The sequence below is a fragment of the Sphaerodactylus townsendi genome, linkage group LG10 (genome assembly GCF_021028975.2).
Source record: "Sphaerodactylus townsendi isolate TG3544 linkage group LG10, MPM_Stown_v2.3, whole genome shotgun sequence".
NCBI classification, from domain to species: domain Eukaryota; kingdom Metazoa; phylum Chordata; class Lepidosauria; order Squamata; family Sphaerodactylidae; genus Sphaerodactylus; species Sphaerodactylus townsendi.
The window spans coordinates 11,849,429-11,868,107 of NC_059434.1; the positions used below are offsets into that span (position 1 = coordinate 11,849,429).

At 43.3% G+C, this 18,679-nt stretch overlaps 2 protein-coding genes across 4 annotated transcripts in view; one reads left to right on the plus strand and one right to left on the minus strand.

Annotated features, from left to right (window-relative positions):
* The window catches only part of N4BP2 (NEDD4 binding protein 2), a 40,306-nt gene extending 34,009 nt beyond the window's left edge, over positions 1-6,297 (minus strand). The window contains exons 1-2 of the mRNA XM_048509274.1: positions 6,184-6,297; positions 1,232-1,569 (exon numbers count right to left, since the gene is read on the minus strand). Of these exons, the coding sequence (XP_048365231.1) occupies positions 1,232-1,454 (223 nt within the window). The 5' untranslated portion in view covers positions 1,455-1,569; positions 6,184-6,297. The remainder of the gene's footprint in view (positions 1-1,231; positions 1,570-6,183) is intronic.
* A 2,621-nt stretch (positions 6,298-8,918) lies between these two features.
* The window catches only part of PDS5A (PDS5 cohesin associated factor A), a 77,495-nt gene continuing 67,734 nt past the window's right edge, over positions 8,919-18,679 (plus strand). Inside the window, exons 1-2 of one of the 3 annotated variants that reach the window (XM_048509266.1) lie at positions 8,919-9,157; positions 9,987-10,160. In XM_048509266.1, coding sequence (XP_048365223.1) covers positions 9,131-9,157; positions 9,987-10,160 — 201 coding nt within the window. In that variant the 5' untranslated portion in view covers positions 8,919-9,130. The remainder of the gene's footprint in view (positions 9,158-9,986; positions 10,161-18,679) is intronic. The other 2 variants (XM_048509268.1, XM_048509267.1) reach the window with 2 other exon arrangements.

Genomic DNA, 18,679 nt, shown 5'->3' on the forward strand with positions numbered 1-18,679 from the left:
GTACTGGGCTACAATTAATCTATCCACAGGTATTCCCAGAGAGATCAGGGAACAGGTTTTATTAGCTTCCTCTAGCATCTGTTGAAACTCTCTGTCAAAAAGTCTCTTCTTACACCTAGCTAAGGAAAAAGTCTATTTACAGAAAGGTCTAGTTTTACTTCTAGATTCTCATTAGTATCAGGTGAAGTCAAGGCAAGTATTAACCTCATCTCAGCATTTTTGTTATCATTACTCATTCTGAAAGCTCAGTGCCTACCAGTAGGATAAAGACATGGAATTTTTCCATACCAGATATACACCAAGTTGAATTTTTTTAAAAGGCTAAAGACAGTTGAGCTCCAGAAACCATAGAATGTACAATAGTAGTTGAGTGTCAGTGATAGAAATTTCTGTTTAAAAATAAAAAGGGAGGAGGGGGAATTAGTTTACTGATGTCTCTAAACCACTGTTTGCCATAGACATTAGGGTCAGGGAATGCTCAACATAAACCTCAAACATTCAAATTTACAGTGCAGTCCTAAAGAGAGTTACTCCAGTCTTAAGACCGTTCATTCTTATGGGCTTACACTGGAGCAACTCTCCTTAGGAATGCATTGTTAACCTGCAGTTCTAACTACAAACATCATCCCTATGCACAACTACTGTCTAAGCTACATAGAGGGCTAAATCCATAACACCTTACAATATCTTGGAATAAGGGTGGGGAGAGGAGAGATATCTTCATAGAATTCGTATGAGCTGGTATGCATTCCTTAATCCCAGTTCTACTCCCTTCCCCCAAATTATCTCAGAGCACAGGAGAAAAGAGAGAAATATGCCAGATTCCTGAACAATAATGCTTATGTTCAGGGCTATATGAGCATGTTCCTGCAACTTAGCTAGAACTTAGCAGTCTTGTGTTGTTGTGCTGGGGGAGGGGAATTCCACAGGTCTTCAATCTGCTACTACCATACAATTTCCCCAGAAATTTGCAAGGACCCAAACAGTTTTACCTAGTAAGATTCACTTGCTAATATCCGCAAGAGACCAGAATGCGCTAATGAGGACAACTTCTGTAAAACTTGCAAATGTCAGTTCCTTTTTCAGACCCGTTGGGGTACACAAAAGGAGATGTGAAACTGTTTTGTTTCATTCGCTCATTTACTCAAATTCCTAAGATGAACTACATAGTTAAAGATAAAAGTTCTTTCATGAAACAAAGTGTTGACAAGAATAGCAGAACTTGACATACCTCTGAAATCACATTCAGACAGCACCATGTATACGACAGTAGGATCCAAATCTGAAAACATTTCTGACAGGCTGCTGAAGAGTTCTTCTTTGTTGACCCCATGTGGTGCTTGCGACATTGAATGATCTACAGGGGAGGGAACCAAGCCAGGAGCAGCAATAGTTTCTGAGCTGATGCTCTTTCGAGACAGGCTAACGCCAAGACTCTTCTTTTTCTTTGGCATTTTCTTTTTCAAAATAAAAGTTTCCTGTGGGTTTTATTTTATCCGTATAACATTGGTTCCATTCACAAGAGAAGTTTTTTTAACAGACTGCATATTCAGTTGAGCAACCGCAAACCTAAAATAAAGAGACAGAGACAGTACAATGATTTAAAATGAAACCTAATCATTTCCTTTTTGTGTCCTACAAAAGTATCTGAAACTGTTTTCTCCATTGCTTAAAACTAAAAACATTACTTGAAAACTCTTCAATCTTCTGGCTCAAAAAAATCAGAAGTTCATTTACTCCATATACTGTTTAATTTCTGTGGAGGCATGCCAGTGTTCTGTGTATTTAATAAAGGTGTAACCAGATCAAGAGTTATCAGATTATTTTTAAAAAGTTTTAATTAATACAGTTACTGTTTATTGTCTGGGAAATACAGGGTTTCACCAGAAACAAATAAACTTCAATACTGCTCTTGGAAACTAAGGCCCTTTCTGCACGGGTGGTAAAGAGCTCCCCAGGGATGCTAAAAACAGCATCCCTGGGGATGGGTTCGCGAGGTTTTTTGGAAGCAGCGTCATCTAACCGCTGCCGTGCGAACGGCAGCAGCTGGAAGGCGCCATTTCCGCCCCCCCTTTCCCGAATGCCTTACTGTCCCCTCCGGCCTTCTGGCACGTCGCACAGGCCAGAGGACATGCCCCCCCCCCTGCGACTTCAGAGCTGTCGCCCAGGGCGGGGGGGCATGTCCCCTGGCCTGTGCGACGGCCGGAAGGCCGGAGGGGACGGTAAGGCGTTTGGGGGACAGTGCAGCCTTTGCACAGGCTGCACTGTCTTTCCCACCCCTACCAGGACTGTCTGTGCGAACGGTCCCGGGGCGTGTGTCGGCATCGTTTATGCCGACGCACCCCCACACTGTGGCCATGCGGAAACGGCCTAAGGGCAATGCCCCACAAAGACTGAATGTTCTAAGGGAACATTCAGTGATCGAGCAGCATTGTGATTTGGTGGTTAATGCATTGCTTTAATTCAGTCAAAATGGATTTAACCTCCATGTGGCTGTTTAAGGTATGCTGCCTCTCAGGTCGGTCCAAACAACTCTCATTCCCATATGCCAAAGAGAGCAGGTGTCAAACTTCCAGCCCTCCAGATGTTATGGACTACAGTTCCCATCATCCCCTGCCAGCATGATGCTGTAGTCCATAACATCTGTAGTCCATAACTGTAGTCCATAACATCTGGAGGGGCGCGAGTTTGACACCTATGCCAAAGAGGCTTTGTGAGGGTTTTCTTTTTTTTAAATCACCAACTCACTCAGCAATGTATTGATTTAACATGATATCAATAGATCAGGGGTAGGGAACCTGCGGCTTTCCAGATGTTCAGGAACTACAATTCCCATCAGCCCCTACCAGCATGGCCAACTGGCCATGCTGACAGAGGCTGATGGGAATTGTAGTTCCTGAACATCTGGAGAGCCGCAGGTTCCCTACCCCTGCAATAGATGTATCAGTTACTGACTTTTCAAAAATTTGAAAAAGCCCCTCCACGTGGGTGTTGGGGAGATCAACCATCAGAAATACAGCAGGCAAACCTCAAGTGGAAATTTTACTGAATGGAAAACAACTGAGTGGCTTGTACGAGAATCCAAAACACAGTCACAATCTTCTTAGCCAATTGATTTCACTGGACTGAAGGGTATAAATTTTGTTTAGGATTGAACTGTTAAATGAGCAACACCCATACAGCCTGTTTATACTACTAACAAATTAATTATTAGAGAGCGCTACCTGCATACTGTCAAGATTGTTCCCACGGGGTCTTGTCATGCCTCCAGGGGAGGCCGGGAGATGGTGTCACCTAAAACCTCTTTGACTGGCGCACAAAATGTAATGGTTGCTTGTTGCAGCTTTTTTGCACCCGCTTACACTGGTTATCTCATCCCTTGCCCTGGGAGAGCTATGTGTCCAATAAACTGTTTCGGTTTTGGGAAGCTTTGGCGGAGGGAACTTGCAGGGGAATATAGCTGCTGGTTTGTCTGCGAATTCTTAGATGTGGCAATGTCAGACATGTATACTATTCACAACTCTCAATCAATAAACAGATTATATTAACACTCGAATCTGGGTTATTGGGGAGGTTAATAGGCACAACACATACACTTGAACTGCTAATTTGCTCCACTGTCTTTTTTTATAATTCCCAGACTTTCAGGGAAGAGAAAGGCAGAATGTTTGAAAACGTATAAACAACTTGAGACATTTATGAAAATGAACTTGTATGGTTTTGCTTAGCTAATATTCAACTTTCCATCTTACTCTCGTTCTTACTAGTTTGGAAAAGAGAAAAGGGTGGCTCAAAACAAGAACACAAGGCCCTATTGCTCCACCTTTACAATACACAAACATTAGCATGTTGACTACTAACAGAAAAACACTTAATTAAAAAAAATTCCAATGCAATTTATTGACTTCTATCCAACAGAGGGTGCATCATACCAGTTCATGAAAGATGGCTAATACTTCCTTATTTTTGGACTGTCTTTTGCATCATGATCTGCCCATTGGTTTGATCAGCTTTGGCTATAAACCTGGTGTTAACTGATTTTGGAATGTCTTAGATGGTTAGACTTTTAAAAATTCTATACTAGATGTTGGGCCTTTCTGTAACCTACTTCAACAGCCTATTTTTATTACAAAGTTGTGTAGAACTCTTCAAAAATGTATTTCCATTTTGGTGAGCATCTCACATCTGCAAAGTATTTCCAGCAAGCTTAAAACGGTATTTTCCATTTAATTATTTTCTTACCACATACCAACATAGCCTTCAAGGTAAAATATCCTACTACAAACAGATCATTCTATTTTTTTAAGGATCCTTTCTGTAGTTGCAGCCCAAACCTCAAAATATTGTGCTGTGTACAACTGTACCATCTTCTCACTGCACCAGAAGTTCCAGAGCAGAATCTGTTTTCTCAGTAATGGCTTATGGCATCTTTGTTAATGACCTGTTTATTTACAAATGTGTCAACTGGTAAACAGGAAGGTATCTATTTCAAATACTTTACAACACCCTTATATTGCAGCAAACTGCTCTAGTCAATCAGAAAATCTGAGCAACTTTTTCCTAGCAACTCCAAATTCAGCCTTCTTCTCCGCCATTGTGGCTAAACTGCAAATAACAAAATAAAAAAACCACCACATACACCTTCTTACAGTTTGAATGTATGTGTAACATAAATTCCATGGCACATGCCAAAACCCAAAATGGGAACTGAACATAACCTAAGCAGGGAGAAATGAAAATTTGAAACAGGAGTGTTTCATCCTTCTGAAATGAGTACCAGTTAACCTTATACAGAAATAATTTGATGTACAAGAAACGTTGCATTTATCATACTCTAATCTAAGTGCACACATTCTATAGGGCATATAGCATTATCTGCCCACAAGGTCAAAAGACATCAGCAGCCGATCCTATGTTTTCTCTCTCCCTTGCCACATTTTATTTATCTTCAGCATTTTATTTTTCTGCTTCCTTTTTGTTCAAATATCCCTCATCCTATTCATAGCATCCATTTTGAAGAGTTTTGTTTACATCTTTATCTATGTGTTACATATGGATCCTACCCTGCCTCTGAGGCACTCAGAGCTACCATAGGTGGTTTCCATTTCCTCCATTTTGTCCTTGCAACAACCCTATGAGGTAGATTAAAATAAATACATAAATAGATATGACTAGCCACAAGCTTCCACAATAGGGTGGTAATTTAAACCTGAGTCTCCCAGATCGTAGTATGCTAACCACTACACCACACTGTAAAGACTTCACAACTGTGACAGCCAACTTAAAATCATAAAATTAGAAATACATCAGTTTTTTAAAAAGGCAGAGCATGTGGTGTAGTAGTTAAAGAGTCAGACTAGGACCAGGTGGGTCCAAATCCCCACTCTACCGTGGATATCGAGCTAGCCGCGCTCTCTCAGCCTAGCCTAGCCTAGCCTAGCCCACAGGACTGTTGTGAGGATAAACTGGAGAAAGGGACAATCTCCATTCTGTCCTCGCAGCTCGCTGGAGGATTAGGTCTAGCCACCCTCTCACTCTGGTTTACCCCACAAGGGTGTTGTGAGGATAAAATTGAGAAAGGGAGAACCCCGCTCCGCCCTGGCGGATTTGGGCTAGCCAGTCTCTCAGGCTGGCTACCTCACAGGACAGTTTGTGAAGATAATACACCTGAGCTCCTTGGAGGAAGGACGGGATACAATTGCACCAGGTAAACAAGTCCTTCCTGAGTGGAGCAATGGAGAAAGAGGCACACAGGAAACGTCGGCCTCCCCCTCCCCAGGCGTCGGAAGCCGCCTCAGCACTTCACTCCCAAATGGGTTGTCCTATGCTCACTTGGTTGCAAAATACCCTAAAAGTGTAGGGAGGAACGGGTTGAGCTCTACGGCGGTGGGGAAGGGAGCAGGTTCGGTCTCATGCAAAACATTACGAAGAGGAACCACAAACCTCTAAGGGGAGCAACCTCGGAAAGAGGGGGGGGGGGCAGATTAAACGGGAAACCCTCCCTCCCTCTGAACTACTTTCCCGACTAGCCCCAGGACAAAACAAGGCCTGGCCGTGAGGCGACCGGCCACCTCCAGTTTCTCCCGGCCGAGACTGCGCGGGGCCTGCCTCGCAGCGCGCCTTTCCTCAGGCTCCCTCCAACCCCCCGCCTGGCTGGCTGGCTGGCTCTCAGCGGCTCTTTACCTCATGCCCGCGGAACCCGCCGTTCCTCTCCGTGCCAAGGTTTGGCGCGAGGCTCTCGTAAACAGGCGTCGAGTAGGCGGGGTGGGCAGGCGCCAGGGGCAGGTAGGCCTCAGCGCGCCGCAGGGACACAGCGCCACCCATCGGCCGACTGGGGAACAGCCGCGATGGGAGAGAGGCAAAATTAGGCCTAGACTCCCCAGGGACTTCCTGCATAACTCTAACTTTACAATATCGGCAAGTTCTGTCACATTTGTCCCTTCGTTGCTGTGATTTTCCACTTTCCTGCTCCATTGGCTTATGTCCATGGACATTGCACAAATTGTCAACTGCTTTTAGGAACAATTGGTGAAATCGGGTACCCAGGGAAACATATTCAACAGGATTCAGGCTAATTTGTCCATCCAAATGTAGCTTCACATCCCCATTACTGAACATCTCATTAGCCATTCAAGTGTTTGTACGGTGCCTCCTGGTTCTCTTTGACGCCCTGCATTGTACGGAGGACTTCTACTTCTGGAATTCTGTAGCTGCACCTGCAGAAGCTAATTTACCGACATCCAAGAAGCAGTTCGAAGTTCTACCATTGGAGATACAGCAGCATTGTCCTAGTAGCAAAAGTAGTATATACTATGGGACCTGCATTTTCGAGAGACCTGCACTAAACACTTGCAACCTGTGTGGTGAAATTGACATCTCACTGTATTCTCATGATCTGGCAACATTGTTGTTTACATGTCAGGGGAGCTGCATAATGGATTGCAGGTGTTGTGAATTCTGCACGTGTGCAAGCATGTGTTGTTGTCTCCTTGCTGTGCTGTGTGCACAGGCATGCTGAAGTAGTAGTATTACTGACGTGTCAGACATTTGTTGTATTATCTGGCTGTATGGCAAATGAAAAAAATTAAATTACTGTACTATGCAAGTAACTAATTCATTTTAATATGTGCATTAAAAAATTCTTAGGGTCCCTTTATAACATATGGTACAGACCCCGCACTAGCTGTTTGGAGAGGGTTTGTGTTAGAATGTATTGCTTTCCTTTGTATAGTTATAAAACTGAGTAAGAGCAGCCCTTTCCGCAAATTCACATTATTTATATATTTTAAACACGTGCACGCATTGACTTTGGATACTGGGTTCATGCGTTTAAGTCTTAACAATTGTGAATAAGGTAACACCACAGAATTAACTTAAACCAAAGGGCTTAAAGGGACTGCCCTTTAACAAAAGAATGGTAACCTTCCTAAAGGACTATGGGTGTTTCCTCACTGGGGGATGACTGGCCCATTGATAGCTCAGTTGAAATACCCAACATAGGAGATGACCTCTCCCACCTGAGATTTGAGTCTCAGCTCTGATGAAGGGACCAACACAATTTACCTATAGGCTTGGCAGGCTGAAGCCTAGGGCCTCAAAGCCTAGAGGGTCTCTGGTCAAAGTGTATGATATTTTTAAATGAGAATTTTTATTTATTTTACACATCTAAATAACACATGCATAGAACGATAAAGCAAGTATCCTGATCTAGTCCCCCTCCCCCATAATACTACTAAATGAAAAGAAAGAAAAAACCACGTATACAAACATCTACACATGTATGTGGCGACTTCCAGCTACCTCACTAAGGATCCAAGCATAAATCTAACTCCATGATTATAATTAATATCTACATTTTTTCACGTTCACTTTTAGTCCTAATAAAGTTGTCTTAATCCAATATGCTGTTTTCATTTAAGTAGGGGTGGAGCGAGGGGGAACTGCACCTGGGGGCCATGAGCACCCTGCACCCCAGAATGCCCGTGCAGGCACGCCCCTGGGGCGTTGTGTTCCCTGTCCTATTGGCGCTACGCCACTGTATTTATGTCTCAAATCCTGCTGTTTGTTTGTGTGTGTATATATATATGTGTGTGTGTGTTTTCAATAAATAGTCCACAAAGGATTTCCAGTCTTTCAGAAAATTCTCCTTATTCTGGTCTCTTATAACTGTGACTTTCAAGCCCTAATCTTGTTTCGTTGGAATTTTGTTGTCCCTCCATTTGTATGCATATAAAAGATGGTATGTGATATTTTTGACAATGTCATAGGTATATGCATTTTATTTATGCATTTTTTCTAATATCTATGGTATTTAACAATAACATCTCTCAGAAGGAAGCATTGTGAATTGCGAATTTGAAACACCCGTTTACTCAGCAATTTTAAAACGCGCTTCCATCTTCCTCTAGTCCTGAGGGTGAGGGATGGGAAGGGGGCCTCACACGGCCTCTCTTCATCTAAATCCAGCACGGGACCAAAGCTTGGTTGGGAATAAAATGTGTTATTTCTTTCAAGGGCCGCTGGACCCTAGAGAGGGCTTATAGCGCTGATTGCCCCGTCGGCTAATCCGCTTCTGAGGGGGCGCCCGTCATGACGGGCCGTTGTGAATCAACCGACGGGGCTCTGCTGACAACACGCGTGGTTTTGGCGGCAACCGAAGCGCGAGGCCTCATCGCGGCCGGCCTCCATCCTCCGGGGCTTTGTGCACCCGTCGGAGCTAAAACTCCCGGCCGGGCTGGGGACAGGGCGGCTCCCTCGCTCCTTGGCCAGCCTCCTGCGCCGTGCAGCGTGGAAAGGAGGCGGCAGAAGGCAGCGCGGCCGTGGTGGCGCCTCCCCTCCCCTCCCTCCCTCCCTCTCCCTCCCTTCCTTCTCCTCCAGGCCTGCCCTTCTCGGGCCGGCCGGGGAGCGGCACTGTTTCCCCGCGGCCGGGCAACCGAGCGAGGCGCACGCGCTGCCCGAGTAGCCGGGGTTGAGGCGGCCGCCGGGGGAAGGGAGTCGCGAGGGCAGGGCGCCGGTCGTCGGGCCGCGGCGGAGCAGCAGCAGCGGAGCAGCAGCAGCAGCAGCCACCGCGGCCACCCGCTCCTCCTCCTCCTCCTCCTCCACGACGGCAGCCGCCCCCGCAGGCCGCTCCATGCTGCACCTCCCGGAGCTGGATGAGGTAAAAAGGCGGGCGGCCCCCGGGGGCTCGCTCGGCTCTCTGGCTGCCGTTTCCTCCCTTCCCTCCCTCGCTCGCTCGCTCCGTCGTGGCGGGGCTCTGGGGCGAGGGGGCGTCGGCGGCCAGGCCGGCAGCTGCTCCTCGGTGGGCGTCGGGGCTCAACTTGGGACGAGGGGCGTCCTGAGGTGGAAGTTGGGAGAAAGCCTGGGGAAGTGGACGGAGAGTGGCCCGCGCCTCCCCTGGGGGGCGGGGGTCCCCACCCGTGAGGGGGGGGGTGGGCTTCTTGGGCGGGGTGCGGGGGTCTCCCTTCGGGGCTGTGTGGGTCGCCATCTCCGTCCTCCCTCTTCCCCTCCCCTCCTGTGGGCTTCTCTGCCTCCTGATAGTTTTGAGGCCTAGCCGCTTAGGCCTCGCCTCTCATCTTGGGGGGCCGGGAGCGCGTGTGGCGGGACCTTTCTTTGCAGGGTGGGGAAGCAGAAGCGAGGGTTTCCCCCGTCTCTCCTTCCCCGGGACCCTTCCTTGGAAGGCGATCCCTTCCAAATACGGGTTTATTTCGCCCTTAATTTCCCCCCCTCTTTGCATTGTGAAACGCGAGGTGGAGAAAACTAAGCAGGTCGGGGCTTAGGGCGAGCCGCCCGTGGGAAGGGAGGAAGGAGTCGAGGGGCGGCTTTGTCGCCCGTGGGGATCCCGGGGACGGGGGCCATGAAAGGCGCTCGGCCTGGCTGCGGACGAGCGAGGCCTTCTTTGAATCGAGGTTTGGAAATGGGGGAAGGAAAAGAAAAGAGCTTTAGAAAGTCGCCCCTATTCCGCTGAACTTTTGTTTTCTGACCGACAGAGGCCGGTAGAGGACTGTGGAGAAGGAAACTTTATAACCAGCACCGCCAGGATGGATTTCCCATCTGCCCACCCACCAAAGCCTCCCGCCGACGGCAAAATCATCTTCTACCCTCCTGGAGTCAAAGAGATCACCGATAAGATCACCAACGATGAAGTGGTCAAACGCCTGAAGGTAAGACTCTGGTTTTGGTTCCGGTCCGCTTTTGGTTGGTTCTGCAACCCAAATCTTATTCAGTTGTTTATCTATTGCCCCGTCTGGTTGGTTATATTGCCTCAATCTGTGTCATCTGCCTAGAATCCCAAATGAGAAAGAAGGATTATAAATAATGTAAAGAAATAAGTGGGGTGTGTTTTTAGATTGCTTTCCTTTTTATGCCCTAAAGTTTACAGGATGGGTTTGATTATACATATTTTATATGCCAAGTAATATATTAAGAGGCATTTATACAGCTTCAGTTTTCTGAGAGGTATGGAACTTGGATATTATATTGATGTTACGGAGAGCTTCCTTCAGGATGTCATTTAATTTATAGTAACTCTCGTTTTAAGTGATTATGATGAGGCAAGTTGGGAATAATTAAGAATAGTAAGAAAGCCACAAATGCAGGTTTGACATCCTTTGAAATTTAAACTTTGCATTTATCTTGTTCTTCCCAATGCAACCAATCTGTGACAGTAGGAGAGAGCCTTGCTGGGTGTTTCAGAGCAGCACCAAAAATGGTGGTCTTGGGTAGGTTGATAATTGCTAAAGCATCCAGTCATGCTCAGATGCTGCCTCAAGCAGGGCAGGAAGCTGGGTAAGGTTGCTTTAGTGATTGAGGTGTTCTCCTTCAACTTGATAAACTTTGAAAAACTTCTGTGTGAGAGAGAGTGTTTTTAATTCAGTTATTAATGCCAGGAAAAAGGAGACGACTGCAGCAGTTTATGCAGAAGTGGATTTTGTTGTCTCTTCTGAATGCCTACACTGCATTTTTGCCTTTGTATTACATGTGTTTATCAATGTACAATAGTTGTAAAAAAGTGAGAAAGGAGAGGACTTGCTCTTTCAGCTAGCTAGAGTCAGCCATGGCAAAGACCATTAATGACAAATGTCATAATAAGAGTCATATGTGATGGTTAGTAAATGTTATACTAACTTATAAAACAGTGCAGCCATCAACATCGCAGGAATTCTTTTCTTCTGTATTCTTGTTGTATAGTTGTCTCTAAATTAACCTGGCTTATGCAGTTTTACTGTAATCAAAACTGACTGAAAATAGTGGCCTTCAATTTGGGGAACTTTACATGGGATAGCATTGTGGAGATGATTTATAACTGTATTATGGCCTGATCTGGTGCGTTCTCTGGTGCAGGGTAGATATCCAAATGCTGTCCATCAGATGAACGCCAAGCCCCCCCCCCCCGCCCCCAGTTGTTATTATGACAAATGAAAGCCAAGATTGCCGAAGATATTCTTCATCTTGGCATCATGTTTTACAGTTTAGTTGCATTCAGTGTTGGGCAGTTTTTCTTTTTTTGGGAAAGCTGCAAAATAAAGGTGCTTGTTGATAACAAGTGAAACTGTCTTACTCTAGAAGAGTGGTCTATTAGTTTTAGGTTGCATGGATAGATTCATTTCAGAGTAGTTGGTACATGTGTGAGTGTGTATTTTGTGGCCAGGAACATTTGTTTCAACAGATAACTGTAAGTTGAAGCTTTAACTGGATAGCACGGCCACTCCTGCATGTTCTGAAGTTAAAACTTGGACATTCTTTCTGCCAGCTTTTGTACTCTTGTATCCCTCAGTAGTTTTTGACATGTTTCACGTGGTCATGATCCCAATAAGCCTGCACACTCTAATCTACCATTCTGCAGAGAGCAGCAGAAGTTCTAGTTAAGTTAAACAGAGTTGTCTTTGTTCTTCGGTGCTTTAATTATTTGTATACCATAATTACATCTCTAGTCCTTTTTTAGCATAACAATAAAGTATATTCAATTTCAAAATTCCATTTTGTTAGGTGTATTCCAACTATACTGTAACATGCCATACCATGTTCCCATTCCCAAAACTATTGAAGATGTCAGATTTAATGCCTATGTATTATGCAAGGAGAGTTCTGGAACTTGTTGTGCTTTCTTTATTTCCTTTTGGGCTTTGAGGAGGTTGCTGATTTCCTAGAGCCCTGTCTTCCATTTTGCTACTTAAATTAAACTCATTGCTGTCCTATCTGGTTAGTTCTGCCATTAGGTAAAAAAGTATTAAGTTAAGTACCACTCTGAGCTAGTAGAACGGGCGTCCTGGTTTTCTCTCTACTGTGCTGGATCTTGTTGATCACTCGCTGTCATTTTTCCTGCCTGTGAAGTTGTTAACCTTGCTCAAATGGAACTGTCTTTGAGCACTCACCTGCTTTCTTCCATAATATTATGATGCTGTGGATAATAAACAGCCAATGTTAAGTGGTGCAACTGCAAGATGGAGACAACCAAATGGTTTTCTTGTGATGTGACACTTAAAAGCTTCTTGCCCATGAATTGCTTTGGGATAATGCTTGGGACAAGAGGATTTCAAGCATTGCATGAACTATGTGGAGTGTTGCTATAGAAGAATTTGTGTCTGTGTGTTGCTATTTTAGTCCCTAGCACAATACGGAATAGTACAAAACAGTATGAAATGCATCTAGAATTGTCATTCACTCCATGGGAGTATCAGTGCAATTGACTAGCTCAGGGGTAGGGAACCTGCGGCTCTCCAGATGTTCAGGAACTACAATTCCCATCAGCCTCTGTCAGCATGGCCAATTGGCCATGCTGGTAGGGGCTGATGGGAATTGTAGTTCCTGAACATCTGGAGAGCTGCAGGTTCCCTACCCCTGGACTAGCTGATAATTAGGGAAGAGAGAGAAGGTATAAACTTAATTTGTGGTTGCTGCAGTTGATGGGATTCTGTCATTTTCTTGTATTGGACCTGACTCAGTTGTACTATTTAATTTCCTACTAAATCAGTCATCTCTCTGGTTGCAAAAATAAATTGAGGATCCTTATCATGGTAGTAGTGCTGCATCCAGTGAACCTCTCAGCAGTATTTCAGGGAGCGTGATAGGCTGGGAAAGGTGGGAAAATTCTGTTCCATGGCTGGAGCATCACTCCTGGGTAACTCGAGCTATTCCTGTATTTCGAACCTCTTATGGCTCCAAATTGAAGCTTTAATAGTTTTCTGTTCAAAAGCCACATACCAAGGTCAAAGTGTTGCAATGTTCACTGAGGCAACACTGCTGTACTGTATATCTAAGTAGCCTAAAGCTCCATACCTGGTTTGTGTTATGTTTGTATTCTGCCTAATGTGTGAATTTTACATTTGCGTTTTCCATGGTATCTTTTCACACTGCTGTATCTATGTTTGTAATGTTGTGGTTTTAGATAGGAGCTGAGTTGGTACCAGCCATATTGGTTCATGTGATGGCTTCATTCATATTTAACGCAGAGGGTAGGTGGCAAAGAAGATCGAACAGCAAATGATGGGTAAACGAGGACAGAGGGCTTTTATTTATTTTACACTTTTATCTCTCCCTCCTCTCAATAAGTTTGTTATTACAAATAATTATATGTACCTTGTGTCTTCATGGCTTAATGGTTTGACTGCCTGGTATTATGCAGCTAGGTTGTCATTGTAACATTAAAGCCCAGTATTGACATAATGATTTGTAAAGACATTTCAGGTAAAAAATTGGAATATCTTATTTTAAATAAACACTTTTAGCAAGAAAAACATGAAAACGGGGTTATAACTTTGGCTTGTCCTCTGATCACTACATTTTATTTTATTTCTACCTAACATTTTTCACCAGATTTCAAAAAATCCCACGACATAGGAGACTATGTGTTTGTAACTCAGGGGAAGTGGACTCTGTATTACATATTTTATTGCATTGTGAACTCCATAAAGGGGAAAGGGAGGCTTTAATTCATCCATTGTTTATCCAGTACAGAAATTTAACTAGAGTTAATTCCGACTCAGTTCTTGTGAGAATTTTGCTGGAAGACCAAGTTTCTCTTATATCTCAGCAGGTAGCTAAATTTTGTATGCTGGCATATAGTAAGAGAAGAACCATGTTGAGACCAAGAGCCAGACCACATGAGGGTGACTGTAATAATGCTACAAGCTGATGATATTTTTTTGTGTGGATTTCTGTATCGTGGATTTCTGTACAAATTCGATTTTTCTTTTGTTTATTGTTCCTCCTTTTTCTTGTTCTTCTCTACTCTTTTTTGCTGGCTTAATGGCCGTAATAAAACTGACTGACACCAGTGAAGAGCCAAATGGACTTAGATCCATTGTCCTCTGCATATGTGTTTTTATTTCATACAAGACGTTCTTTTTTTAGTTTTTTAAACTTTTAATCGAAGAAAAACAAACTCAACATCAAAACATTCTGATGTGCCATCATAAGTTTTGCACTTTAGAGAGTCACTGAGAAACTATACAGTGAAATATTGCTGAGGATACTAGATGCCATAATGAAATTTCTAGGCATCTGGAAATCTGGCATCTGGGATTTTTTGAGTCTTGGTTATTTTTTACTGGCAAAGTGTGTGAATGGCCATATACAACTATTCTCTGACATGCCGTCCCTTCTTCCTGTCTGGCTGCTGACAGAGTAATCACTTAAAGTTAGAAGTGACAGAGTAAGAGTAGATCATATGTGAGGAAGCCATATTTCTAAGCCTTGTGTTTCCATGCTGAGTGCTGCAGGGCTATATAGGTCATAAGTGCTGTCAAAGGAACAGATTCTTGCAGTAGTGAGGAGATGGGAAGAAGAGTGAAGATAAAATTGGGGCGCTGTGTGTGAGTGCGTGTGTGCGTGCATGCACGCGGGGTGAGGTGGGTGACCTGCTTCAATTACAGTGTTAGATCTGCTTGAATTTACTTGGAAGAAAGTGTCATTTGGTGTCCTTGCAAGCTGACAACAGAAATGATTCTTCAAGCAGCTTTTATATACTTCTGACTGCAGTTAAATTCTTAATTTTGACCATGATAGAGCATCAGACTAGGTGTATGAAATGTTTGATATATTCATGTGTGTGTTTAAGTAAATGCACTTGTGTATGAACTCAATATTTCTTTCAGAATAGTTTTGAAAGGATTTATTCTAGACTAATTGTTTGAGGTGAACTGAGGATTAAAGTGTTTTGTCAGCTATTGTAATTTTATGGTCAGTTCTGAGTGCTAATTAATGGCAAGCTTGCATGTATAGTATTACTGTATGGTCTCTTGGCAACATCAAGGAAAGTATCAGGGGAAAGAAGAGGAGGCCCCTGCAGGCTGAACTTGTGCATCAAGCTTGGACTTGGAGAAAGAGAGCGAGAGAGAGTTCTGTCTTGGTAGTTTACTATTTCTTTGGCCTACATATAGGGTTGGCTTTCATAATTGTGTGAATAGTGGTGAGTCTTTCCCACCTTCCCCTAACAGGTGACTATGAGCACTAAAAAGGCATTGGTGGAACTTGGTGGGCTATGTGGGCAAAATTCTACGGGCAACTTCAGTGAGGAGGGGGAAATGGGCAGATTCATCTCCTCCTTTGTGCCAGTGAATTTTCCTCTGCCAGTGGAGTAGAAGCATTGGATCTACCCAAGAGCCTTCACAATATTTAAATATTGTAATTAAATCACTTGTAGTGATGTAATCAACAACTAGTATGAGCTTGAGACTAATAATATATGGTGTAGTGGTTAAGGTGCCAGACTAAGATCTGGAAAACTCAGGTTTGAATCCTTACTCTGCCGTGGAAACTTGCTGGTTGACCTTGGGCCAGTCACACTCTCAACCCTGATTCTGATTGGTATTTGGATGGGAGACCTCCAAGGAATACCAGAATTGTGACTTGGAAGCAGGCAATGACAAACCAGCTCCAAAGGTCTCTTGCCTTTAAAACCCTACAGAGTCACCATAAGACAGGTGTGACTTGACAGCAGAAACAAACAAACAAAACCCTGGCATACATGAATTCAAATGCTTCATGTTTGGTAAGTACAGAAATGGTTTTGGAGATGATCTCTTGTCTAGGAGGTGTGCTAGGAACTAAATATATTCAGTATTTTGACACCAAGGGGACAGAAAATACAAATAAAATTTCCAATAATGAAATCAGTAACTGAATTGTTCAAGGGGGTCCTTTAAGCAGGCAGGACAGTGGTACTATACAAAATGATTCACAAAGATACATGGATAAATTATTAGGGACTGTAGCCTATATTACTGTGTATAGTTTGTGGCGAGTAGTATCCTGCTGTGTAATTTTGCATCATTTAATGTGTTGTGTTAATGCTTATACTTTACTTCAGTTCTGTTTTTAGACTACAATCCAAATGCTAGTGCATTTTTTATTGAACGTTGCATCCTGTTGGCTGGTTTGACTAGCTCTGTGTAATCCGCCTTGGGTCCCAGTAAGAAAGGAGGACTGCAAATAACATAAACAGTAAAATAAAAATGATTCTTGACCAGTGTTGCATTTAGACCAGTGGTAAGAATCTTGCTGTGTAGCTTTTCTCCGCTAGGCATATGGTCAGCCTGGTTAAGTACACCTATCATTCCATATGGCCTCCTGTGGGCACGAGGGTGAGGAGGGGAGAGGAGCAGGACACCATCTGCATTTTTATGGTTCTGGTTTTATTAAGTATATTGACATTTTTATACTGTGTTTTAATGTATATTTTAAAATTGTTGTTCACTTCCCTGAGCCCCGAGGGGGAGGGCGGTTTATAAAACTAATAATAATAGTAATAGTACGAGTGAATGTGACTGCTTATTTCATCACCTGGCACAGTGATGTGATGAAAAGAAACTTTTATTTTCTGAAGAAATGCTTGAATCTTCCACAGCTCTAACGACCAATAAAAAAGAAGCAGAAAGAATCAATTTTGTTGATTTTTGCTTTGGCTGTTATCAGAACTTAAAGCAAGTTTAAGATTTCTTGATAAACTGTATGTATAAAGCCCAGTTAGTTATGAAGTCTGAATGCCGACTGTCCAACAAACAAGCCCCAAGGCGTTGAGTTCCAAATCAGCATTCTGAATTATGGTCTTAGCTGGCTTGTTAATTGCTTTTTGTCATTATCTCTGCAATCACAAGGTCCACATTGAGTGGTGACATTGTGGATAGCCATCTGAGCACAGAGGGGTAGAGTTGATCTCTCTTACCCTATCCTACCACTTTATTAAAATATTTACACCCACCTTTTCTTTTGGCTTGCATTTGGTGAAGCCTTCAGTGGCTTTTCCATAGGAGGAAGCAGAAGAAGAGCAGCAGCAAAATCTGTTCCTATGACGTCCAGATGCTGCTGCTAGTTTCTCAGGTTGTTCTCTTGACCTCCCCTCTGCCCACCTCCAGCCCTTCTCTCTGGCTCCACCTCTCTCCTATCCACCTCTCTCCCAGTAATGACTTATTATGCACTATGTGAGTGAAGAATCCCTCAAAGGCAATGGGGTAAGAATACCCAAAAATCATATACTTTTAACAGTTCAACATATATACCAGAAATTGTTCTCCAAAACCCCTGTGATAATCACAAAGATTTTATTTTGACTGTACCTAGAGCATGATGTATGGTGTAGTGGATGAGAACAAACATGAATGATTTTTCAAGTGGCCATTTCTTCCAAGCAAAAATGAAGCATATTATGAATTATCTGCCCGTATATTACTTATTTGTGCTGAACCTGGAATGCCATTTTTGTGGGTGAGACTTACTTTGTGGTTGGAAAGGGTTTTTTATGCTTTGAAAGCAATTTTTTAAAAGCACTATAATGCAATATGCCATCTTCTGCCACCCTTTTTTTCCCCTCCGGGGAGGTAGAAATGTTTTTAGTGAACTTTACCATTTAGTTGAATAGATTTTAGTATGGGAAGATGTGTATTTAAATGTTGTTTTTTATCTGTAGTTTTTAATGTTGTATGAATGTTCGTAGCTGCCCTAAGTCTGTAAGAGGAAGGGTGGCATAGAAAATTAATGAAGTAAAAATTTCTCTTCCTTGCATAAGCACTTTATTTTTGCCTGTACAGAGAACAAATAGAGAGGAAAACTACTGGATTATTTTTTTCCAGTTTTGTGGAAGACATGCATTTTAGAACCACTTTAGTGTGAGATCTCTTTCCATGGACAGCAGGTGTGTGATTGGTGACCTGGTATGTGATTGTGTTGTTGGGAAAATGACTAAAACAATTAATTGCTTGAGTGTCAGATGATTTTTTTTTATCCAAAGGGTACCATCTTATCAGAAGGCATGTAGGAGGAGTGCTCCTTGGACGTTTGACACACCGTTTCAGGCACTTGCCCTTTTCCTATTTTATTACAGGTGTGAAGTTGGAAATATTTCCAGCTACTAACACTTGTTGGTTCAGTTCAAGAACCCTGTGGCGCGAAGTGGTAAACTGCAGTACTGCAATCAAAGCTCTGCTCACGACCTGAGTTTGATTCTGATGGAAGTCAGGTTCAGGTTGCCAGCTCATGGTTGACTCAGCCTTCCATCCTTTCAAAGTCAGTGAAATGAGATGTATGAAACAAACTAGTTTGTGTGTACATTCCTAAGTGATAGAAGCAAAAACTGTGTTTGGTATAGAGGGGAACCTTCATCAGAATGGGCCAGGCAGCAATCATGGTATAGCCAAATTTGGAACTTCTTGCTACCACTGCCATCCTAATTAATGAGGTCATTAAG